Genomic DNA, 26726 nt, shown 5'->3' on the forward strand with positions numbered 1-26726 from the left:
ATATCATTGTCCAATTAATTACTGCAGTGCTTGTCGTCAAATCCAGAGCTTTGTACACAAGAGGCAAATACCCCACCAGTGAGCTTTTTCTCTAAACGCTCCCCTTGATTAAATCAGTAGTTCATATTTTCCTGCAGCTTGAAACGTTTTTAATTCAGTTTCCAAATGTCTGAAATAAATATATGCTATTATAATCAACCTACCTTATAAAATACAGTATCAGTCTCATGCTCATGAATTTTAAAACTATATACTTTTACAATACCGCCAGGAAGAGGACTTGGGCTCCATGTCAGCCATACAAAATCTGAAGTGTAGTTGATTAAAGTCAAATTCTGGGGAGGTGCTAAAGGCGCTGCAGGGAAACACATAAAACTCGTGTTCATAAAACGCGTAGCACAGTAATACTATCTTCATTCTAGTTGCTTGAAGAAACTAATTCAGAAAGAATTATAAAATAACGACATGTAATTCTAGAAACGAATACTGTAAGTAACACTGCTCTGATATCTACAACCCCACGTTTCAAATAGCTTTAAACAGAACAGGTAATTCTGAAGCTCGAACTGGGGGAAATAGAAGGAAAATGGTCAGCAAGTAGATGACTGACTGTAAGTTGGCTACAAACAAAAGATCCAATGGTCTTCATTGTTCAGGCTGTTCCTAAACACAGAGCACAGGCTGAGTAGAGAAATCACTGGAAGCAGCTTATTTTCTGGCTTACCTGACTCATCTGTGTAAAAGAAAAGAATACTGGAAGGACCGAGTCCTTTCATTGTTCTTGCAGCAGCAAAAAAACTATATAAGGTAAATGGCGAGAGTTCTTCCAGTACTATGTGGTTACCGGAAGTGACGAAAGTATGGTTGGCGTGGGGTCCTTGTAAAGTTAAATGGTAACCTAGTATTGCACCGTTTGGCTTTAATGGGGGATCCCATGATAAGAGAATGGAGGTAGAAGAAAGATTTTTAAAAGTGTTGATTATTGGTGGAGTGTCTGGAACTATAAAAGAAAAACAGAATGTTAATGAGACAAAAACAAATTTCCATTAGTAAAGAAGACACTTCAAATGTAATTGGACTTAATTTTGTGAGTGGCTTTAATTTTAAGCCACTTAGAACTTACTATGTCTCTTGGAAAGATAATTACTTGAGAAAATAATCATAGGTACTGATTTTTAAAAGCATATAAACAAAGAACAATCGTACAAAAATAATCCATATAATAAGCAATGGCGGGGTCCTTCCTACCGTCTTCTTCCGTTTTGATGTGTAGTTGGGTAGTATAGGTCTCAGAGAATCCCTTTTCTGTTGACGGAGTGATTTTAAATATATAGTCAGTATATTTTTCCAGATCATCAAAGTCTATGCTGTTTTCATAGGTAACCAGAGGTGGTATCATGTGCCGTGGGGGACTTTGCTGTAAATTCAGTGAAAGGTAGTAGAAGACCAGGCCATTTGGTTGGGATGGTGGCTCCCAGCTCACATGAATTGCAGTTGATGAAATGGACTCAAAAGTCAGGTTTCCAACAGGACCTTCAGGTACTGAGGTAGGTAGCGATCAGAACAAAAAAGCCATCAGTTAGCCCAGTTATTAAAATTCACAAATGAATTTAATTACTGAAACACCATCACTGTCTCATACTGGTACATTATTTAAATAAAGATAGATGCATATTCATATAATATAAAATTATTCAAAATAACTGTCATTCTTAACACAAGAGTTCTGTTACTATCATATTCTCCTGACTTTCCTTTCTTACCATGTGGGGATTAAAAGTGTTTACATGCAATGCATATTTCTAAATAGAATCAATAGTTTAGTAATTATCTAAATAATGCTTTTACTTTCCTTATTCCAAAACTTATCCTAATTGAATATACAGAGAATGATGTTCAGAGTACGTGAGAGGGCTGGAGAGATGGCTCAGTTATTAAAGGCTAAGCTCACAACCAAAAATATGAGAACGTAAGAGACTTGCTCAAAGTCATGTTTGTAATGAGAATATTTAAAGCTAAGATTTTCTGATTCCCAGCAACTAGACATCTCTAGCCAACAAAACAACAGCCCACATTTGTATTTTAAGAAGTTATTCCACTTATAAAATTTTAATTTTTCAGAGATCAAACTAGGCTGGATATAAAATCGAAAGCCCCAAAGGATGCAATGAAAAGTAAATCGTTATTGCTTATGGTGCTTTAATTATAATTGGTAAACTGTTATGGGTTGTAATGGTCTTGGGAGAGATCTATAATTAATGAGTGTCTAAAATGATATTGACCATGTTATGCTAAAAGTTTTCGTTAAGCATTCATCGACTGCATAGTTTCACATGATAAGTATATTCTGTGGGTGAAACTATCCACTGTCCAAGTTATTTTTACCAAGAACAAGTAAGTTTTTTTCCATGTATATATTGGTAAATTAATGATTTTTTTTCTAACATTAAACACTGAGATTTAACACGGTAGAAGTTAAGTCACAGTCATTTCGCAATAAGATCATTGAGAAGAAAGTTGAGGGGCTGGAGAGATGGCTCAGCGGTTAAAGAGCACTGACTGCCCTTCCGGACGACTTGGGTTCCGCTCGTAGACACCACATGATAGCTCGCAACCTTCTGTAACTCCAGTTGTGGGGGTTCCGTGTCCTTTTCCGCTCTCAACTCCAAACACACTATACACTCGCACACACGCAGGCAAAACCCCCATACACGAAAGAAACAAATCTTTAATATTAAACAAAGTAGAAGCAGAGGCCACGGGAAATAAGCAGCAATCAATCCACTTTCCATTGCTTTCTGAAAACTGAAACTGAAACAAATAAAGAACAAATAAATGAATCACATCAGGTGTCTGAATAGACATCATGGTTTTGTGCCTGTTCAGCATGAACAGGATTCTGAAGAAGCTGTCTACAAAAAAAATTCTTTTAAAGACGATTAAAGAATCATTCACGAATTCCTGTGGGTACTTGAAATCAGAGAAGAAAATTAGATGCTGGGGATTCGTTTAAAGCAACTTCAGAAACAAATGAGCAGACATATGACACATGTCATCCAGGCTTGTCGGAGTATTGTTCCGTGTCCATTCCAGATGATTGGAACATCTCTCAGAGCAACAGAATGAACAGGATTTTAATGAATAGGTAGGTACTAAGGAAGCCAGCGTTGAGCCTGTCCACTATTCAAAAGTTATTTTTACCAAGAAGAAGCAAAGTATGCTTACTATTGGCCAATTTATGACTTTCTTCTCTCTACCTGTTTAAATGTGTAGCTACTATAAAATATGAGGGGAGGAACATGTGGTACTTCTCTAGGATGCTGTAACAGAACGAAATGGTGAAATGAGATTTAGCATACATTAGATACGAAGTCATAGAAAAAGCACTGGACTCCAAAGCACTTATAAAGGAAGAATTCCAGCAGTGAAGAATTCTCAGCAAAGTGTTAATATTTATCTCTGTCAGTCCTGTGAAAATAATAGTATAGTGGGAAAAAGTAGAATAAACTGTAGTAGTTGTTAAGAGTTCAAACAAAATTAAGCTCCTAGGAGAAGTAAACATATCTAATATCTGTCCACACAAATAAAAGTTCCAGACATAACTATAAGATTTTTAATTTTTCTGATTAAAGATAAGGATGTGTTCATTTACATACTGTCTTGGTCTGTGTATACATGAATTATGTCACTGCTTTTATTCCCATTTCCGACTGAAGTACTTGCTGTTAGCCAAAATGTATAGTAGCTGAATATTGCCAGTCTGTATATCCTTGCAGACACTGTCACATTGTCAGACTCCTTGGTTACTTGAAGAAGTGTAAAGTTCTGCAAGGCAAACACAGTGTTTTAATAATTCAGAGGGTGCTTTAGTATGCACAGAGGTTGCAAAAATAGTCATTGACCAGAAACTGCTACTGTCTTAGTAATTTCATTCTTAGAAGAGACAACATGAAGTGATGTCATCATAAAAACCAAACTTGAATTATGTTTGTTTTAAAAGCGGAATAGATGGTAGCAGTTTTTCTTACCAGATCAATACATAAAATATTAAAGAGAAAACGCCCTGAGCTTTGCAAAGCAGAAAATGTCATATGGCCAAGAGAGAAGTCATAGCTATGTTGACCGAGCTTGGGTTTCCCTTTGAAACTTTCGGATTTTTTTTTGAAGCATTGGATACATTCCAACAGATTTGAAAACAGTATAACAGCCTTACACTCTCTTCTTCCCATTAATAATAATAAAAGTGAGAAAGTTTTTGCCTTATCCACAGATTCGAACCATTGCTCTTATCCGTCGCCAGTGACTCTTCATAGGGAAAAAAAAGCAGTTACTACACTCTTATGTAGAGAGTAAAAATAAAATTAATTATTTTTTCAGGATTTAAAGAATTTGTGTCACAGTTTCCTTTCTGGACAACATTTAAATTATATATATATGTGTATATATATATATATATATTCTAAAATAAAAAATAAATTTAAATACCATCAATTTAGCTAAGAATGACATACAGCTGACTGTGACTCCTTTGTGGGTTCTTCTTTCTTCCACCCTTCTCCACCCCTATTCTCTCTTTCTTTCCCCCTCCCAACACTGCATAAGAGAGAAAACATGATCAAGAGGAAAGGAAAGAGGTCCCTGAATAAAGTCAGGGGGCAGAAAGAAACAGGGCCACATTATCATTAGTCCCTGCTGATTAGCAGAATCAGTTCCTTGGAGCGAGTTTGATCTTAACCATTAGGTTATCTAATTACTTCCTCTTGTTCTTTTTTGCTCATGACTACTTAACAAACCATAACCAATAGCAACCAATAACAATCAATAACCACATCCCACCTCTAGGAACGCCCCTGGCATTTTATATATCCTCTGAAAAGTCCCTAGAATTTCAGACATCACACAATCACAGAAACTATCTGCAGCTTGCAAAATCAAGGCTCTGCCAGAGCCTGAGGCAAAACTTAGTCAGCAGCTGTGGTCAATCTGAAGCAGCCCCATATCCCCACATTTGAGATTAAACAAAAACACATTCTAATAATATTTCTCTGCTTTTAAAAGAATCGAAACTCCAAGATTCTTACTGCACTGATGCATCTAGTAATTTCAGCGCCTGGAAGATTGAATAAAGGGAAGCTCAAGGTCAGCCTCTACTAAGTAGAGACTTTCAGGAAGCCGTAGCCACATAATGAGACCCTGTCTCAATACTTTTATAAGAAAGTTTGTGTACAGTGAGAAAAATGCACCATACAATTTACAAAAATCACTTTAAATCTTACAGACCTCAACTCAAATATGGCAGGCAGTACATGACTGGACCAATATCTAACCTAAAGTTCCCATCTCTTAACAATAACATAGGAATAACTGTTCCCACTTAATAGAGCTCTATAGAGGATTAGACTCCAAAGATTCACACCAACAAATTAATACTGTGCCTAGTCACGATAAAAGCAAGAATGATTTGCTTAAATAATTAACATGGGGTATTCTAGTTGATTAAGTTTTTAGTCAGGATGATTCTACAGTTTGTCAATTTGAAATTCAGTACATTTTGTGGGATTTTTTTTAAAACATCTGACAGTACAACCAAAGAGTTGCTTTGATGTTGTGGTGTCTTTTTTGAGAATAGACTTGTTAAACATGTAACAATTTCTCAGAAAATGTGATATATGAGCTTGGATGCCTTCCAATATCTCAACTTTACAGCTAGAATAGGCAGCTTATATAAGTGCAAATTACAAGTATTAATTACTGAAAGATTAGCTGAATGGATTTTAGAGGGTTTTGAACAGGAATAGGATTTAGTCTAATTATCTTTTTAAAATCACAAATAAGTAATTGATTATTTCGAATCATTCCTGTTGAGTGTATGACTTAGCACGCATAGACACGAAACAAATTCATAAAACCTTAGACTTTATCTAGGTGAATGCTCCATTGATTTCCTCACCTCCCCCCCCTTTTTTTTGAAGTGATAATTTTTTTTATTATTAACTTGAGTATTTCTTATTTACATTTCATGTGTTATTCCCTTTTCCGGTTTCCACGCCAATATCCCCCTAACCCCTCCCCTCCCCTTCTTTATGGGTGCTCCCCTCCCCATCCTCCCCCCCATTGCCGCCCTCCCCCTAACAATCACGTTCACTGGGGGTTCAGTCTTAGCAGGACCCAGGGCTTCCCCTTCCACTGGTGCTCTTACTAGGATATTCATTGCTACCTATGAGGTCAGAGTCCAGGGTCAGTCCATGTATAGTCTTTAGGTAGTACCTCGCCTTTTTATTTTTTTGGCTTATAGTATCTTTTGACTACGATTATCTAATGAAACCTTACTGCAAAATTCATGGAAGCGTGTCCAGAAGGCACCTTACAGATGCTTTCAGATTCTATTATCAGGAGAACTTATTTTAGCACTTTTAAATACATATGGCATTCTGTCATACATTATGAAAACATGACACACAATAGCAGGAACTGAGTAAGAGGTAATTTCCCGTACTGAACATAATGTGCGATGTCTGAAGACAGTAAGGAGGATGATTGAACAGTAGCAAGGTGTTTAAAGTCCTCAAGAAATCATGGAAAAGCAGCCTCAGTCCATGCTTAAATGCTTCTAGATTCTAGCTAAGTGCTGAAAATCTTGTTCCATAGCAACAATTTTATGTTATTTTAATTAAAATATTTATCGATCATCAAACCTATGCATGAAACCATTCCAGGAACATAGAGGGAATATAAATGTTATAAGTCCCATTTTTTCAAGATGTTAGCTATGGCAGAAGGATCCTAAGACTTGGACCAGATGTCCAGAATAGGAGGCAAATAAAGCATGTTAAGTGTGGGGGTGTCCCACACAGCTCCAGCAGGAGGAGAAAGCAGAAGACTAAAGCTAATAGACATAAACTGCTACGTCGTTTTTCATCCCAAGTAATTTTTTTCTACCAACTTAAAAAACAACAGATAAAGAAGACATGCTACTTTGAACAATAATTTTAGGAGTGCATTAAAGCCTGGGCGAATCTCAAGCCACATGAGACTGGGCTTCTAAAATGTTTTAACATCATTAGCCTGTGACCTCCTGCAGCTGTCACACTTAAAAGCCTTCTTAAGATTACTCAATAGGAGATAACCTGTTATAAGACAGATGAGTTGAAAATGGGATCATGCTATATACTCAGGTATGAATACAAAGTTTTAGAAGGGCATGCTGACACCACAGGAGGACAGTTGAAAATAAGGTGCAGTTATAGACAATGAGAACCAAACTGTAATTGCGCACACACTGCAAGTAAGTTGGATAGAAGCCAAACCATTGCTAAGATTTCAAATGGCACAGTTTTGTGATACTTCTTTAAAAATGCATAAAAGTGGAAAAAATCTTCAAGGTGGCCACCTTTCATGGTAAGGAGAAATAATGCTAAGTCTGTGAGGCACTCTGTGGTAAAAAATAATAGTCTTGCTTCTTACCAGATTTCAAAAAGAAACCTTTCAAAAAGAAAAAAAACAGACCTTTCTTTTAGTCTTTGTTCTTAAGGTATTTGTTTAAAATATTTGTGTCTATAATTATATGTATATCTGTACTTATATGTCTTTTATAAAGTAATTCTCTTATTAGGTGCAAAGTTATATCATTCCATTTAAACAGAATGTGAATATTGATCTGGTCTCTGGATATTGGGTTCTGATGCCTTGCCTTCTCTGGAATTGAGTTCTGATGCCTTTGGCTGTGGTTTGCAAAACTCTGTCCTTGTCCAGTTCCTCAGTAGCCCATACTCAGCTACGGATGAACTCAGCAAGGCCTACTACACAGCCTAGTCCTAAAGAGTGTCAATCAGATGTCCTGACTCTGATTAAGCTAAATATCCTAATCAACAAGTGGACCTGGGCCATTCCAAAGTATCTGCCATCTTCTTTTAATTAGGACAACACCCAGAAATAAGAATTTATAGTCACAAGCAATTCAGCAAGGCATTTCTTCCAGTAAAAACCTTATGTTGTAAATTATAGCATTTTTTCTAAATTTCTGTTTCCCAGATGATATTCCAACTCCCTGACTGTGACTGAATCACACCACTTTTTTAATATATTAAAAATATGAAAAATAATCTAGAGAAATAATATAACATGTTTGGGCAAAATTGAAAATATCCCTCTAACTTAAATTCATCTTGACTTTTTCATTACTTCTATGTTCACATCCAAGATAATTCCTCTCTGCAAACTACAGTCCCATGACCTACATTCAGCAGACTAATAATGATAATTCAGCAGCACTAATAATGGCATTGTGACTATAAAAACTCTCTCCTCGATGATAAAAAATATTTCAGTGGAAGAAAATGTACTATATTCTAAATATTTGTCTTTATAACCACAAGTAAAATAAATGTAGTCCTGGAGCCCTCATTAATGTAATTTCACTTTCTAAAGATAACCTTACAGAAAAGCATAACCAACCAAATCGCATAATCGTGGAGGAGGCCAGACTCAACGGATACAGCAAAAATGAGAGAAGATTGTAAGAGTTAGACAATCAGACAAGTTTGCTATAAGATTGTGTCTCTTACTAATGTCAGAAGATATATCCTCAAAGTCTCATTCATGTGACTGCCCGAATGTGAGCTGACCAAAGACAGTATCAGCAGACACGCCAAAGTGAAGGGGGAAGTCTGTGAGGCCTCAGGCAGAGAACCACAGGAAACTAAGCAACATGGAACATGGGTTAAAGAGTCTTCTCTAGGGAAGAAAATACCAACTTCTTAACCAAATCAAGTAATCAGCCCTGAAAATATACATTCAACTAACATTATACATACTGAGCAGGATACATTTACCTTTCATGGATATATACATATAACAGATAGATAGATAGATAGATAGATAGATAGATAGATAGATAGATAGATAGATAGATAGATAGATAGATAGATATAAAAATAGAGGTCATGGATTTTCAAGAGAGAAGTAAAGAATTTATGGGATGATTTGGAAAGAAGAAAGGAAAGGAGATGATATAATTACAAAATCAAAACTAAAATAAATAATTGAAATATTCAAGAATATTTATTCACTGAAACTGTCTATGCTGTACACATCAAAATTAAAGTGGGTTTTTAGTTGAGTAGATCAGAGTAAATGAAACCATTGTTACTTAAAGAGAAAAGGTATTGTAGAAAATAAAATTGATTTTTTTTATGTGGGGCCAGTTTTATTGATGCTAAGAGACGTAAAACAGAGAGAGGAGAGAGAGAGAAACAGAGTGATCAGACAGAAAATTAAAAATACCTAACATTTTATTATTATTTGATATATCGATGAAACTTTTATAAAATTTATCTATGCATAATTATCAATACAAATAGTCCACAATATTAACAATATTGTGGTCATGAAAAGAAAGCCACAGCTCTTACCTGCACAAAAGTACCTGAAGTATTTTGATAATAAACAGAATAATATTGTATGATTCCATTAGGTTTTACAGGAGGAGTCCAAAAGAGAATTATCGATGAGGAACTGAGATTCACATAGTGGACATCGTTGGGAGGATCACTGGGCTCTATAAAACAGGCAATTCAGAAACTTTGCAGTTATGGCCAGAAGTTAAGTTGGAGTATCTGAGTTCTCCAGCAGTTGAGAAATTGAAAATGGGCATAATATTTTTTAAAAGCCCTTAAATTAGGAATCGTATCTACGTGAGTGCAGAAATGAAATGATACCACACACCAGGCTTCGCTTCTACTCTTTTCTCATATGATAGCTACAGAGAGTGGGTTCCTGCTCATAAAGGCTCTAAAATATCGTCACTGCTCTTGATTTGCAGATAACTTCATAGCCAATTTCTATTACAGAGCACATGATGATGAAGTCCTACTTTAATGGACAGTAATAATAAAATAATAATAAAATAAAATGAAATGATAAAAGCTAAAAGCAGTGAGGAAGCCAATGTGTCATGTAGTTTAGTTTGCTACATTTAAGCTTCAGGTAAAATGTTGATCATGTATTAAGTCCTGTGATGAATCCATCTGTGGATGCTTACTCCTTACTCCTCATAAGAACCCTGAGATTTCATAGACCATTTCCACTTTAACAATTGGAAAATTGAAGTACAGACAGATTAATTCTATCACTCAACAGCACACACATAGGAAGTAGAGGCAGTTTTGTGTCCAAGGATGTGTTTTAGGCTTAGTAATACGTTTTGATATTTGATGGCTTTCGAACTGTTTGTTCTTTGAATTGAGGTCCTAAGGACTCACCTCCCTCTGGTGTTCGAAAGTTAATGATGCTGCTTCTTGCGTTCCCATCGCCAAATCTGGTGCTAGCTGTTACACAGGCACCGTAGTCAACATTATAGTCTAAGTCAGACAACACCAGTGATGCTTCAGTTGCATTAATAGCTCTTAGAGATGATTTATCCCTAAGAGAGACAGAAAAAAATGTAAATTGCCATTCAGAATAAATGCCACCACATATTTTTTCAGGATTAGTACATCAAAAATATGCAGCAGTGGTATCCAGTAATTCGTTGGCTTAACTTGATAAAGATGCTACTTATTCTGAAATTTTGAAAATAGTACATTTCAGACTACTTCAATAAATTAACTTTATTAGCTTTCAAGTATATTTAGTAATTGAATCACATGTTTATAATGATGACTGGCTTGGACCAATTTTATTGAATCTTGGGCTAACTCAACTTTATTAGACTGAGAAGCATCTAGGAAATGTCTGCCTCTGGATATATATGACAATGTATCTTCAGGGAGGATTAACTCTCAAGGGAAGATAACATGAATGGGTGACATTACCCCAAAGGTTGAAGGACTAAGTAGAAAAACTGTAGAAAGGAGAAAGTATAAAGTAAATATTATAGAGCTCTGCCTTCTGCCTGGCCGACATGAGGTGAGATGTTCCTGAAAAAAACACGTAGCACGACAAAATTGACTGAACCTTCTGAAACTATGAGCTAGGAGTCAATTACCACTACTACTACTACTACTACTACTACTACTACTACTACTACTACTACTACTACTACTGTTGCTGCTGCTGCTGCTGCTGCTACTACTACTACTACTACTATCACTACTGTTACTATTACTACTAGTAGTAGTGGTAATAGTAGAATTCTCTCCTTTCTTAATTAGTTTTGCTCGTATTTTTTTTATTTCTAATTATGTATAAGCATGAGTGTCTCTCTGTGGGTATGTACATGTGAGAGATGGGGATCAGAGGTATCAGGTCCTCTAGAGTTGCAGTTCCTCGTAGTTGTGAGCTGCCCAACATGGGTGCTGAGACCTGAACACTCAGTTCATGGGTGCAGTACACTCAGTTTAACTCTTAGCAATCTTCCCAGACCCTTTCCTCGGGTGTTTGTCCCGTAACAGGGGACCAAGCCAGACATCTGAGAATGCTGTGGATTCAAAGTTACTTTAGCACATATTGCACACCAATGCTTTCATTGCTCACATATTTTGTTCTTTCTAATGCTGACAAGATCATATTTATGTTATTATTTAGTCAGGTAAATCCCTTTTTCATATGTTGTATAAGGGTGAGTTTTACTTCTATGCCAATTCAAATAAGTTATAAACAATGCTGAGCAAAAATACCTTCCTGTGTTTTGTTAGTTTGGAGACGGGGTCTTAGGTAGCTCAGATATGATTCAAATTCGTGGTATCTGTAAACGCCTGATTCTCCCACCTCCCTAGCACTACTGCTGAGATTACTGATATATCCCCCAAAGGGAGTTTGATTGTGTGTGTGTGTGTGTGTGTGTGTGTGTGTGTGTGTGTGTGTAATTATGTATATAATTACTTAATAGAAATGGCCCCAAAACAAGGTGTGTAATTTACAAAAAAAGATAAAAAACCAGAAATGACACCTGTTACTTAGTTAAAATATTTAAGATACTTAAGAATGCTACGCTGACAAGGAAGTAAACTAGATCAATTTAGACTCAGAACTTTCTAAGTCTCAAAATCTAACAGGGAAAAATAATTTTTATAAAGCATTAAAATGTTGCAAAAGTGTAACGATGCAATTATATTTTTAGTCACATTAACTTAGTTGAACTGAGTATTAATTAGTATTTAAATCCAAGAATAGATACTTATGTCGTAGTTCTAAAATATCTATTCACAAACGAATGTGCTTTCTAAGAATAATAAAATTATTAAAGAATATAGGTAAGAGAGTAGTATCACAAAAAGTGATGTCTCCCACAGTTTCATATTTTTCTTCTTTGGAAACATAAAAGTAAGTAGATTTCCCCTGTGAACAGATGTTCCTTCTTTTTCAGTAAAACATTTGAATCCTCAAGTTTTAAGAGAATAACAGAGCTTGTGTGAACTACTGGTATCCACAGAGATACATTTCAGTCTATCTTTGCTGTTACAGAGGCGTTAATTTAATCCAAATGTAAGCACTGGTATCTGAAAAATAATTGGATAACTCATGAGAGTGGAAAACAATATGAGTTCAGAGTGTGTGACTAGAAACAAACAATACCACTCTTTCAGAAATAGCATCATGGTATTTTAAGAAATTGGGTAGAAAATAAATGAGCTTAAATAAATTTATACAGATCACAATTTCACTTGAAGGGTTTACCATAAAACCAAATGAAGAGGAAATAGAGAAGAGAGGGAAGAGGAATGTCACTGAGGACAAGCCTGGCTCCTCAACTCTTAATGGCTGCTAGTTTGTGAGCGGCACACAAGTCTCTGGATCAAGTGCAACGTCTCTGTCCCTGAGAAGCCATAAGTGAGCAAATCTGTAGCCTAAAGGATTCACTCCTCCAAGATTTGACACTATTGCCATTGTGATTATTACTCTTGTATTGACTGGGTTGGTTTTTGTTTCATGTTCTGTACCTATTAGTTTAACATCTAATAGAATTTCTTCATATATGCCCTTATGTACATCATGTTAGTTCTATTGTCTCATATGTTAGTAAAAGTATTTGATAACTTTCTACATTGTAATTACCTAATATAGGTACACCATGAACACATGAATACTTAGCTATTTTTGTCTTGATTAGTCTTCAATAATCTTCTTTCTCTTTTTTTAGCTATTACTAGTGATAAAACTGTGATGACCCCTAAACAGATATCTCTTTATTATAGTCATTTTATTTCTTCATTTTAAACTTTGTGACCCATTGAGTCAAATGGTTTTGAGTCTTGTCTTAGTGATTGTTGCTTCTAAATAATTACTATTCTGATTTTTAAATTATTGCAAGAGTCACATTAAGAAAATCTGAGAGTATACACTAGGTAAACTCTTACTGTTGATCTGGATACTGATAATTTCTCAACTTCTACGAATCTAATTTGATACAATTCTCTAACTTTTGTTTGCATGTCCCTGAACATGAATGATATTATATTTATGCTCACCTGTGTATCCATTACATATAGTCCACTTTTAAAATAAGCTGTTCACACATCTTACCTATCTGCTATTACAGTTTTGCCAGTGGACAGCGTGCATCAAACATAGATGCTGTTGCTAATTTAGAGATGATTATATAAGACCAATGTTCACAAGAATTTAGCCTGGCTTAAACATCTACAATGTATGAGAAACTATCATAGACATTAATATAATAACATTTTATCTTCAAATCAGAGAAACAGCAACAATTTCAATATAAAACAATTCATTAGGAACAATGTGATTTCTCCAAGAACAGGACGATAACTTTTTATTTTCCTGCAAACATTAAAAGAAATATTTTAAAGTGATGAATAATTAAATTATGACCAAAGTCTAGGAAAAGAAGATGTGATAAAGCCAAAAGTGTAGGAAATTGTTAACGTGAAAAATCATCTGCACTGTTTATGTGTAGAACAAGGAGTTGAGGAGAATGGGGAAAGGAGAAGACTTAGAAGGTACATAACCCTAATATATCCAAAGTCAAGAGCACGCCATATTTAAATGTATGAATGTTGCTCAATACTGAATCTAAAAGAGATACTTTACATCATTCAAGAATAAAACTGGGAACAAATGTAAAGGTAGTCATCTGCAATTGTTTCTATTAAGTTTAATTCTTAGCTTAGCAAGGTCTTTTAAAATATTTTTTTCATATTTCAAAATAATTTTAATTTGCTTTGGAATAATTCTGAAAAATGTTATGTAATTTTCTTGCTTTCACTTGTGAGCTGTATGAAGAAAATGAATGTATTGAATTAGCATCAGTACAGTCTTAAAGACAACACTACTTCTCATTTTTACATGTAAATTATCTGACTATCTTATAGCACCTAGGTTAAAACCTAATTCTAGAGCAGTGGTTTTCAACCTTCCTAAGACTGTGAACTTTTAATATAATTCCTCATGTTGTGGTGATTCCCCAATCATAAAATTATTTTTGTTTCTATTTTTTATTAAATTTTTATTGTTATAAGCCATAGCATAAATATCTGATATGTAGAATATCTGTTATTTGACCCTGTGAAGGGGTTGTTCAACCCACAAAGGGGTCATGACTCATAGGTTGAGAAACACTATTCAAAACCATGAGACCAATTCTTCTTTACCAAGTTCTTTGTTTCTGACAACATCAAACCCATGCTAAATGATAATTTCCTACAACAGAAACAAATGAATATCTGTAATACCAAAATTACTTGGCTAGACTTAAACAGATTTTCTCATTTTTTGCAAATATATATAAGTAGACATACTTTCCTAGTCAAGGTTGAAACTTATAAAAGGAAAGTCTTCGTTCTCATCTTCATCATTTGATGCTTTGTTTCATGTTGGTAGTCCTAATTTGATGTTACATTCTACATATCTAGTTTATAAACTATTTCTGTTATTTAAATATTCTAGTCTTGTAGAAGAAAGTTAATCTAGCAACATGACTGCTTTGGCAAGGGATCACATCCAAAGACCTAGTCTATGTGATACAGCTGAAATTCAAACACATCACACACCTTTAATTCCTCTGGCTAGAATACAGACAAGCCCTATTACACAACACTGATATCTAATAATGAAGGTAAGGTTATTTTAGAGAAGGAAGCAGCCATAGTTGAGGGGCAGACAAAGTGATGAATCAGAGAAAGATCTGACAAATAGAGTCAGAGATAGGATATACCCAGCTCTCATCAGAACAGCACAGGAAAGAGAAGCTGTTTAAGAGCAGAACAAGGGGAGAGAGTCAGTTAGTTGGGAGTCAGTGCAGTTGAGGTGCAGGCAGTACAGTGAGTGCAGTGCAGTGGAGTTGAGTTCCTTAGTGAGTTGAAGCAGTGCAGTGCACAGAAGCAGAAGTTGAAGCCAGAGAACAAGGAGCCAGAAGATTAGAACAAATTGCCAGAATTAGTATGAAGCTAAGCAGAGTAATTCAGTGAGAAACTAAGGGAAGCCAGATTAGATCAGTCAGCTTGGAGAGGCATTTGAGTTAGGACATCTGATTTGAACCAGCCAGCCAGAATTCAGAAAGAAAGGATGAGCTCATTCAATATTAAACTTCTGAGATGCCAATTATATCAGGTGAATGATAGATACTTTTACATAGGCTCATTCCTTTTCTCACTAAGTACTGATAACCCAAATAATGTTAATATTCATTTATTTCATTCTTTAGGAAATCATTTCCTAATATAAACTAGCATTTGTTAATTAATTTTCCACTTGTTGGGGTCTTACTGGAGCTTTTATTTGATCTTGCATTTAACAACTGCTTCTACTTAAGCTTGTTTCTTTCATTCACTCAATATACCACAGTAGTACGTTCCATAATGCTGCCCGCCAATGTCTTAAGAATCATGGTGACTTTATTCTTCATAAACTGTCTCCATTGAGATACTCTCTGACTTATTAAATAATATTTACTAAAAACATTTCAAAATGAGAACTACAGTTAATAAATACCCCATGCTCTGTGCTGGTGTATATGAAATGCTTTCAACTTTGGATATTTTTTGAGATATGGAATAACTATGAATCCTAGGTTGACCTTGAACTCATGGTTCATCTGTCTCAACCTCCTACCAGTGCTACTTGTATTCTTCTATTAAGTCATTTTCAATAGGATACATATCTTGTAAAACAATAAATGGGACCATAATAGTTTATATCATATAAAAAGTCATGTATAAAGTGCTTATATTATGTATGACATAGACCCATACATTTAATAAAGACCTGTACTAGAATTGTTTTAAAACCCCAAACAAAGACCTTCAGCAAATAACTTTAAGTTATTTTATATTGCTATATCATTACATAATAAATATGCCTACAATAACTTTAAGGTTCTGTACAGTTTTTATTTCTATATGTGTGTTAATATATATATCTGTCAAACAGTGATTCAGTATTGTTCCTCATAGTGTTTGGGAAACAAAATATGTTCAAGGTAAGATTTACATATAAGCTAGAATAACATTACTTTTACTCCGTAATCTTTTACCTATACCTTGTAGAGTATTGCCTTGGCAACTGTGGAGAAAACTATCTCTCAGTTTTTCTAACACATACAGAGGCAAAACTGTTAAACAAATCCAAGCGGAACTTAAGAATATATCAAGTAAATTAGCTTTGTATGGCTTTATAAGAACATTGTGTATCAATTCCAAGGGCATTGGAAGAATATATTATAGTATTCTAATAAAACTGTTTCATTGATATATTTGCCCTCAACAAGGACTGTGTATCATTGAAAATTCATAATTTGTTGACATAAATGAGGGAAAATATTACATTATTATATTGATATAATGAGCATTGTTTCATGATGAAAATTTTAGAGGAACAAGTTATTCTAAGTTGTAAAAGATTAAAATAGATTTCTGAATAATTCCTCTACAAACTGTGACTAACATGGCATTAGAAGCAAAATGAATACACATCAATCCTTATGAAGAATTTTGTAGAGAAATCTTCATGAAAAGGAAATAGTCACCCAGAATGTTAACACAGAATCCTTCATCTCAAAAACACACTAAAAGAAAAAACTGTCCAGGTGGACGGCTTTATGAGAATTTGAAAATATTGTAACTGGGATGAAGGAACCTGAGAATCATGGGAGATGAAGGAATTCTAGCACATCTATCCATGTAGCAGACAGCATTTTTGAAACCTTTAAGCTTCAGTGCTTAATCTGTGGGTAGTGACTTCTTGTGGGTCAAATGACCCTTTAACAGGGGTCATATATAAGATAACCTGCATTTTATAGATTTACATTATGATTCATAACAGCTACACAATTATAGTTATGAGGTAGTAATGAAACTAATTTCATGATTGGGGGTCACCACAACATGAGAAGCTATATTAAAGGGTCACAGCATTGGGAAAGTTGAGAACCACGGCTTTAATGGAATCACACAAATAGCTACACATCAGAGGTATGAAAGAATCCTGTCTCTCACTAACTTGAATCCATGTATAGTGAGTGATGACAGCTGTATCATACTTCCCACTTAAACTGATAATAGCAAAAGAATAAAAGGGTAAAAAACTATGACCTCTTCATAGTCGTACTGTCTAAAGCATTCAAGAAATGTCTTAGTAAAAAATTTATGGAAACTAAAAAATACATTTCTAACTACTTCATTATTATTCACATGTTTCATTATAATGTAGATAGGCTTCTTGAATATATTCGATTTATGTGAAATAGTCACCCTACCAAAATAATTATTTACTGTATAAATTGCATTATTCTTTTTTTTGAAAGGACATTTTTCTTTTTTTAAGATTTATTTATTTATTTTACATATAAGTACACTGTAGCTGTCTTCAGACACACCAGAAGAGGGCATCAGATCTCATTACAGATGGTTCTGAGCCACCATGTAGTTGCTGGGATTTGAACTCAGGACCTCTGGAAGAACAGTCAGTGCTCTTAACCACTGAGCCATCTCTCTAGCCCCAAATTGCATTATTCTTAGAAAAAAAATAAAAGATTAAGGATTAAATTGTAAATCTTAAAACTATACTTTTTATTTACTCACTCAACAAAAAAATAATAAACTTTCAATCAATTGTGAATAACAGATTACTCTAAGGGGGTGATTCTGATGTTTTGATCAGGAATCTCTGTGTAATACTGAAGGTCCTGTCCCCAATTGGTTCTTGATCAATCAAAAAAGATGCTAGCAACTAAAGTTCAATAAAGTTCCACCTCTAGTCTTTCAAATAATGAATTTTAAGTAAAATTTATTGTTTATTCACGTTACAGCTACCTGATATTTATATTAGTTATGTATGATATACATCAAAGTTCTACAAGTTGAAGTTTTGTATTCAAAAAATAGTATATAGGGTATATCAACAATTTCCTCCAACAAATATTGTACATATGCCTTGTGCACACTAACTAGCCAAAGGGGCACAAATCTTACACAGACTTTGTGGAACAGCCACTCCTGTCAACGTTAGTGAGGTCTAGGTCAGCCAAGAAATAAACTTCTATTGTGCTACACCACTGGGATTTTAGAGTTAATTTGTAAGTTCATCACAATGTAATCTGCACGATTAATGTATGTAGACTGCTTTCCATGAGTCTGTGGTTTTTTCATACATTTATTAACTTCTGATCACATTTGTGATTATTAATTTGTTCACTGCTTTCTCTTACTGCTGGCAATTTTATAGTTAGGTTGTTTGATCTTTATTAATACCTCGTGTTTTCAATTGTTATCTATTGAAGGTATTCCAAATAACCCCATTTTATATAGAATTTAGTGTGTTTTCACTTATTAGATTTTTTATTGTAATATATCAAATAAATAAGAAGATGTTAGTGGCCAATGAGCTAGGCAGAATAAATTGGACTTGAAGTTTTCCTGCAAGCAAGCTAGCAGACACAGGAAAGGAGAAAATGTTTGTTTGTTTGTTTGTTTGCTTGCTTGCTTGCTTGCTTGCTTGCTTGCTTGCTTGCTTGCTTGCCATGATTTGGAGAACAAGCCATCAGCCATGTGAGATATTGAATGGAGTAATCATCACAGCTTCTTTGACTAGGCCTTGGGTAGCATGAGGGCAGAATTAGTGTGAAAAGCTAGGAGTGAAAAGAAGGCTGTGATAGCCAAGAGAGGCTTAGAAGAGCCCGGCCATCGAGTTAAGGCATATCAAAAATGAGCTAGTTTGTGTGTGTGTCGTTCATCGGCAGATCCAAGGGAAACTAGGTAGGGCTTGCCCGAAGCTTAAAATGGTGCAGTAGGAACTACATGCTACAGTTGAGTGTCTTAAATTAAACAATGTATAAAGTAGGTCTTTGTAGTGTGTGAATGTAGACATGCTATGTGTTTTGTCTATGTCCCTGTGTGTGTGCTTGTGCATTTGATTAGAAAAGTCAAGTGTGTTGGCAACTTTTCTATATACCTTTTGATACTGAGAGTCTACCTTATGGTCTGGAGAGAAGTCTCTGTGATTAAGAGCCACAGTAGATTCCCAATATCCACAAGGAGGTCCACAACCAACTAGTTCTAGAGAATCTGATGACCTCTTCTGACCTCCTCAGGCACTAGACACACATGTAGTACCCAATCATTCATGCAGGCAAAACACTCATATACATACATTTTTAATTAATCAATTAATTAAAATTTTCATGTATGGTATGAGTCTCCCAAATTTTATAACCCAGAGTGAGAAGATGGCTCAGTCAATAAGAATGTTTGATGTGGGGTTGGGGATTTAGTTCAGTGGTAGAGCACTTGCCTAGCAAGCGCAAGGCCCTGGGTTCGGTCCCCAGGTCCGAAAAAAAAAAAAAAAAGAATGTTTGAGGTGTAAACATGGAGGCCTGAGTTCAAATCACCATGCCCATGAAAAATGCTGAGCATGTCTGTGTGGGACTGTAAGCTACCTTTCAGTGAATGTATATGTGTGGAGTCAGGCATGACAGAACATTTTGGCCAGCCAGTCAGGTTAAAGTACTGAGGTCAGTACTTATGATCCAAATTGACTACTGCAAAAAACCCTGTCCCAAGGAAATAATATAAGGAAGAATTGAGGAAGACAACCCATTTGCCTTCTGCAGTCTGCATATACATATTACACAAAACAAACACATGTATGCACTTTACATGCATGTACCCCCCCCCACACACACACACATTCAGTTTTTTAAAGAAGGATCCCTTGCCCTGTGTCAAGAAAATGGAAATTTACTTTCATCATGATTAAAAAAAAATTCTGAGAGAGGGACCTAAGTGGTTTAGCAAGTTTCTCAGAGGAGTGATGAAAGGAACCAAATAGATTTGGGAGGGAAACGTCATGAAAGAGGGAAGGCTTCTTCTTGGGGAAAAGGGAAAAGTGGAAATCGTGTTGAAAATCTCAAGCTGGTGGGTGTATCACACTTTGCAGCAGGGTCTAAGAAGTTCTGACACGACTATCCAGAATGACAGGAGGACATGGAGGGAGGAACCCTGCAGGCACTGCGCCGTTACAGTCCGGGGTTGAGGGGAAAAAATAACTGAAATAGTCTAGTATTTGAGGGTCAAGACAGACGAGGCAAGAAGACCCAACTATTTGGGTAAGTCTCAAGAAAATCAAGAATAAAATAGAAAATGAAAACTTTCAAACCAGGAGCTTTTACTGTGAGTCAGTGTCAGATAAGCTCTCAAAAGAGGCCAAGTTTAGTGAACTGCAGTCGCACACACTGGAGACATTGGGACCTGGCTTTTTCACCCACCTTCTCTTGTACTCAAGTCTATCTTGACAGGAATCACTGCAGAAACACCTCTTCAAAGATGAGTGAAAATGTATTCACTGGGGGGAACTGAACTTTGAATTTATCATTTATTGGATTAAACCATGTCCACCGAATGTGAAAGCATGAGTTATGTGAAATGTCTTCACAGTCTTCAACATCATTACAAAAAGCATAGAGAACCAGCTATTGAGAATAAATGTCTTGTTTTATACATGTGACCCTGGCCTTTCTATAAGGTTAAGTATAAAATATCTGCCACCATTTATTTTACAAAGTTCTCCTACATTTATGTACTTCAATATTAAAAACAGAAACTAGAATTATAGCAAGGATCTTAAAACAGGTGGATATTATAGATCATCACACACCATACCCAGAAAGAGATAAATCTGGTACAGTCATGTGGTTTGATCCACAGTCCAGACTCGTGTGTGCTGTGTATTATACTGAGACTCCTGGAGGTTTTGTGAGGAGAGACATGGTCACAGTACAAAAGAACTTGTTTTATTTACATTCTACCAAAACTTCAGATATCCAGGATTCAACTTCCATGGTTAAAACATCCAGGATCCATTAGTGATTTATCTGTTTATTATTTGGATTTTTATCTCCAAAACCAATCTGGGCTTTTCTTCCTTAAATTTAGTACAATGCTGCCCACCACTCCAGTCTACTACCAATATGATCTCTTGCCTATGCTACTGAACAATCTACTTCTTGTAGTCTTGCTGACAATTTTACCTTCTACAATCCATTCCCCATAGAGGTCAGATTGTTGGAAATGCTCTGGCAGCTATAAGTTAAAGGAGAAGGAAAACCAAATTGTCCCTATGACTTGACATCTGAGCTTCGTCATGCCTGGTCACAATTTTACTCTCCATAAGGAGCCCATAAGTCTTATCAACCTGACCCCCTCTCTTCTTCAAAATGACAAGCCATGTTCCCCCATAGGGGGAAGTAGAGTCAATATCAGCTCCTGTTGGAAAGGTCCCTATAGATCAACACCAGACAAGAGGCATCTTCTGGTTATTCAGATCACAAAGTAACACAACTTTATGAAGAAGCTCTCTTCTTTCTCCTGATGTTTTCTGGTTGGCTTGTTTATGGTACACAGACCAGTTGTATCTTAACAGTAGACTCAGAAGGCAGGGGCTTTAGAGAGTAGAGAGGAATTTTACCAATATTTCTGCATAGATGAATGAATGAATGAATGAACTAGCGGAGAGATGATGGAGTAGAATTCCTTCCTCATTTTCCTTACTTCCTTCTCACTAGCATCTCTCATGATATTCCTACTGTCACCCAAACTAAGCAAACCAACCATAAATCATGTATTTTTACAAGAAATATAACCTTTAACAAGCACTATGCACAAGATCTACAGAGGAATTACGGGATAAAAATGACAATTTAGGGAAAAAACTAAAGCAAAAGCTTTTGAAATAGGGCAGTGTCTTCCCACATTGGTTCTTCTTAAGTTAGAAGTGTAAATACAAGGGAGTATCTCTTTTTAACAAAAGACTTTATAAATTTTATTTTCTTAGTTGAAATAACTTAAAAAAATCTTTGATGTGTGTTACATGAGTTGTGGGTTCTGTTTAATGATATACATTAGATCAAAATAAGAATTTTATTCTCCTGGATTGCCATAAAGGAATATAGCTGTTTGTTAACTCATAGGACACACACTTTGAGATTTCATCAATTTCGAGACTGATGGGTAAGTACTTAAGGTTAAAATAACCAGTAAATCGCTGCTTATCATCAATGGAAAGTTGACCTTAGTAGATCTAAAAGCATATCTTTGATTTAAATTGTAATTGAAATTTTATATAAGTATATTTGAAAATAGTTATGCAAAGTTTTCTTTTTAAGAAACTTTCAAATAGCCAGGTATGGTGGTTCATGTGTGTGGTCCCAGCTACGTGGGAAGCTGAGACAGAAGGATCCCCTGAGTCCGGGAATTCTAGGCTGCAGTGAGCTATGCTGTCCGGTGTTTGCACTAAGTTTGCATCCTTACCTTGACCTCCTGGGATTAGGGGACCACCAGATTGCCTATGGAGGGGTGAACCAGCCCAGCTTGGAAACAAGCAGGTCAAAGGCTTTCCAATATTTTAAATCATACATTTGTAATTGTGTAAGTTTATCATCCAGGCCTTCAAGAGTATACATTTAGTACAGCTTTGAAAAATATACTTTTCTATTTTAACTGCAAGGATTTTTGTTTGCTGACCAAGTGCATAATGTGAGGTAAACTTAGTTCTTAATAAAAAGCATTTTAACCCACCTATTAATAATCAGGGCCCTAATGCAGCATCACATTCTGAGATAAACACTACATTCCTATTATATTACGAATTAATATTTGTTCTCAGAACTACTTCCAAAAAATCCTTACCAGACATAAACTGTGTAATAGAGGATAATTCCATTTGGCTCCAAGGGTGGTTGCCATGACAACATCACGGTGACACCAGACAACTGTTTCACAGAGAAGTTCTGAGGAGGAGAATCAGGAGCTGGAAATTTTTAACAAAGAATGACACGTTTCATTAAATAAATATGAAAAATGTAAAAATAAAGGTGTACAGATCTTTCTGATAAACTCTGTGGTAAATGAATCATTTTCAGCACTTCTCTCCATAGGCAGAAGAACCTGATTGTTTATGTTCGGATAAAATGATGAAAGAAGATTTTCATGGGGCTGTTAGAACATCTGCTCCTGTGATTCAATGGGAAAAAGTATTTCATGAGAAAATACAACACGGGTCTGTCACCATGACTCACTGACTGTTTAAGAACATTTTGGTAAAATATCATTCTCTAATAAAAGCAAATGTTTTATTGGGGTGCATAAATGTATCACATAGTAAAAGATCTCCCCAGATAATGAAGAATTGGGAAAAAAGATGTATTACATTCAAAGAATGATAATATATTTTGAAGGAACTTAGAATGGCTGACCTCATCCAGACAAATGGCATTCCTCAACCCCAGATGTGTCAGAAAACACTAGAGTAGGATCAAAATCTAGTTAATAAGTCTTTATATTTGAACGGGTTTCACAGGAAACTCCATTATAGCAGGTAGGATAGCACACTAAAAGAAAAATGGTTAAAATTACTCTCAGTTTTCTTAATTTTTGAGAATAGCTTATTTCATGGAGTTATTGAAGTGGTGACAACCATGGTTGCCATTTCTGTTTTGTTTTCTTCTGCTTTGTATTTCCTCCATTGATGCGGTCATGTGATGTTGAGTACAGACATCACATGAGTCTGCACTCCGTTTAGATACGTGCTAATAATCACTTCAAAGAGAATATTCTTTCACTTATCAAAGCAAACCCCATACACACTCTCTTAGCATACGTATAAAGTATCATTTGTGTTGACTTTTAGAGAAAAGGATGTCCGTCAGAAACTAGAAGTAATTTAGATACAAATATCTAGCAACTCTACATTTTTGTTCTATAATAAGCATTAAAAATCTTGGGAAGAACATGTAAGTGTGTGTGTGTGTGTGTGTGTGTGTGTGTGTGTGTGTGTGTGTGTGTATTTTGGTTACTTTTATTATCCAATACAATCTGGTCAAACTGAACAGGTTAAATTCCACAATGACCTGAGTCCAAACTCCTCCATGGTAGTAGGAAAGAACTAAGTCCCAAGAGTCGTACTCTGACTTCCATATAAGTGCAAAGTGTACACAAATGCATACACACACACACACACACACACACACACAACAGTAAAAACTAAAAATAAATGGATTTTTAAAAATTAAAATTATTTACAACATAATCAATTTAGCATGTCAGAGCGTCAGTGCACAAAAGTTCTTCTGCTATGCTCTCCTCACTCACTTCCTCCTCTTCTACCTTCCCTCAGGTCCCAGCATAGACAGAATGCTTAACTCCACTTTCCCTGATGCCCCAGAGTAACTTAATTTCCTCTTTATGCCTAGTAAATAATTTTTGGAAACCCTTTCCAGCAGTAATTACAATTATACAAATTATTTGTTTACATATTTGTCAAATATAGGTCACATCTGCACTGAAAGCTTTCTGAGTCAAGGCATATAACTCAGAAAATTCATCTTCCTCAGGCTAGTCTCCACTTAGTAAACTTGTTCAAGAAGGGGATGAAGGAATGTTTGTTCTTTGATATATACAATGTGGTCAAGAATTCAGGTGAATATTTCCCTATTTTTGTCAGCCTATTTTTAATGACTTATATGATTCAACTGTAGAACTCAAGTAGACAGTCTGCATTCATACAGTTTAGATATCCTACTGAGCATAAATGTTCACTGGCTTTGATTAAGCCATAACAGATTTTGAGTTGTCATGATTGGGATTTTTTTTATTAAGTCAGAACTTTAGACAAAGATACCATACCCTGAAAGGAACTGCAAAAATGATTATTAAATAAGCAAAGCTAATCTATGAAAAAAGAAGAAAATAGAGAAAAGGTTAAATATGTAGCAATCATTGTGAGGATAAACAATGATGAGATAATCTTGACCCATGACCCCAAGCCTTCAGAGACTTTGACAAGTCACTGTGCACAGTGGTAATGAAATGTATTACTGCAAACAAAATGAGAGTGGTGCAGAGAAAACACACTGTCCCTCTTAACACTCTCCCTAATGACTTATTCTAGATTCTGAACACCCACAGGGTACAATCCCCTTGGCATGATGGAGCTCCGTGAGAAAAGGAATGGAAAAAATATACCATAAACATATATGCTACCTCCTTGCTGACATGACATGATAGTAAGGATTCCTTCTACATCAAAAAGCCAATTGCTTCAAAATATATAAATAGAAAAACTAAACTCCAAATATTCTTCCAAAGCATATCTTTCAGAGTCACTTTCTAGTGCAATATACACCTGTGACTTGCTGAGGAGTCACTACAGACTAGTCCCAGAAGAAGGGCTGATTTTACTCAGGTTCTGAAAAATGTATGAAAAAAATACAGGAATTGGAGTGGATGGAGGACCCCAAGAGAACGTGGTCCACTAATCAACTAAGCAGGGCACATGGGAGCTCACAGAGACTGAAGCAACAAGGATAGGGCCTGCATGGGCCTTCACCAAGTCCTCGGTGTATATAGGATAGATGCTAGCTTGGTGTTTTTGTCTTTGTGGGACTCATAAAAGGCAGAGTGTATGTGTAGGACTCGAGCTTGCTCTTAGGACTCTTTTCCCCTCGTTCGGTTGCCTTGTCCAGTCTTGATAAGAGGGCTTTTGCCTTGTCTTATTAAAGCTTGTTTTGTTGTTCCTTCTTGGAGGTTTGTTCTTTTCGGATGGGAAACAGAGGAAGAGTAGATTTTGGGGATGGTAGGGGCAAGCTGAGAGGAGTGGAGGGAGAGGAAACTGCGGTTGGGACTTACTGCATGAGAGAAAAAATTTATTTTCAATTTTCAAAAAAGAATATTAATATTAAGGGTATTGCTGTAGATAATAATTTGATAAAACTGAAAAATATAGACTGAGTGTATTAATCATCTAACCCTAATAACATAAGACATGTTGAAAGTTACATAGATTCTACTCCAAAACTTCTGTAAATGCCATAAAGATTCTGAAAACTGTTGGAGCACACAATATTCACTATCCAACCTAAAACTAGATTCTTAAGAGTCTCCCATAAAATTGTACTTATATTTGCATAGTATAGTTGGCTCCAAAGGCAAAAGAAAGGAGCATTTTTATATGATTTTACTTGATGTAAATCTGTCTTGTGTATCTGCTCTTTTTTTTTTTTTTTGGATCCATATCATTTATTGACTGCTCATTGTCAAAGCTAGATATGTACCAACTTCTCAGACATTAAATACCTTTTGCAGGTAGGAGTGTCTGGAAGGGAAGCTTATTGGCTCAACCCACCTCTAGATACCTCATTAGCACAGAGAACTCTGTATGTATCTGCTCTTATACCATAACAATGAAATATTTATATAGTATTGATACTGTATATAACTTATAGTGTAGGCGAATAAAATTTACACTAGGTTTTATTCTGCATATGTCCCCAATCTATG

The 26726-nt window shown here is 35.6% G+C and overlaps 1 protein-coding gene and 1 long non-coding RNA gene across 3 annotated transcripts in view; one reads left to right on the forward strand and one right to left on the reverse strand.

Moving 5' to 3' along the window:
* Positions 1-26726, forward strand: part of LOC120093580 (uncharacterized) — a 197410-nt gene that overhangs the window by 130155 nt on the left and 40529 nt on the right. The window lies entirely within an intron of this gene.
* Ptprq (protein tyrosine phosphatase, receptor type, Q) overlaps positions 1-26726 on the reverse strand; it is a 182501-nt gene that overhangs the window by 110986 nt on the left and 44789 nt on the right. Inside the window, 7 exon segments of the mRNA NM_022925.2 lie at positions 204-355; positions 725-1000; positions 1249-1542; positions 3657-3825; positions 9411-9556; positions 10260-10420; positions 23079-23199. Coding sequence (NP_075214.2) covers positions 204-355; positions 725-1000; positions 1249-1542; positions 3657-3825; positions 9411-9556; positions 10260-10420; positions 23079-23199 — 1319 coding nt within the window.

This window comes from Rattus norvegicus, chromosome 7 (genome assembly GCF_021556685.1).
Source record: "Rattus norvegicus strain SHRSP/BbbUtx chromosome 7, alternate assembly SHRSP_T2T, whole genome shotgun sequence".
NCBI lineage: Eukaryota > Metazoa > Chordata > Mammalia > Rodentia > Muridae > Rattus > Rattus norvegicus.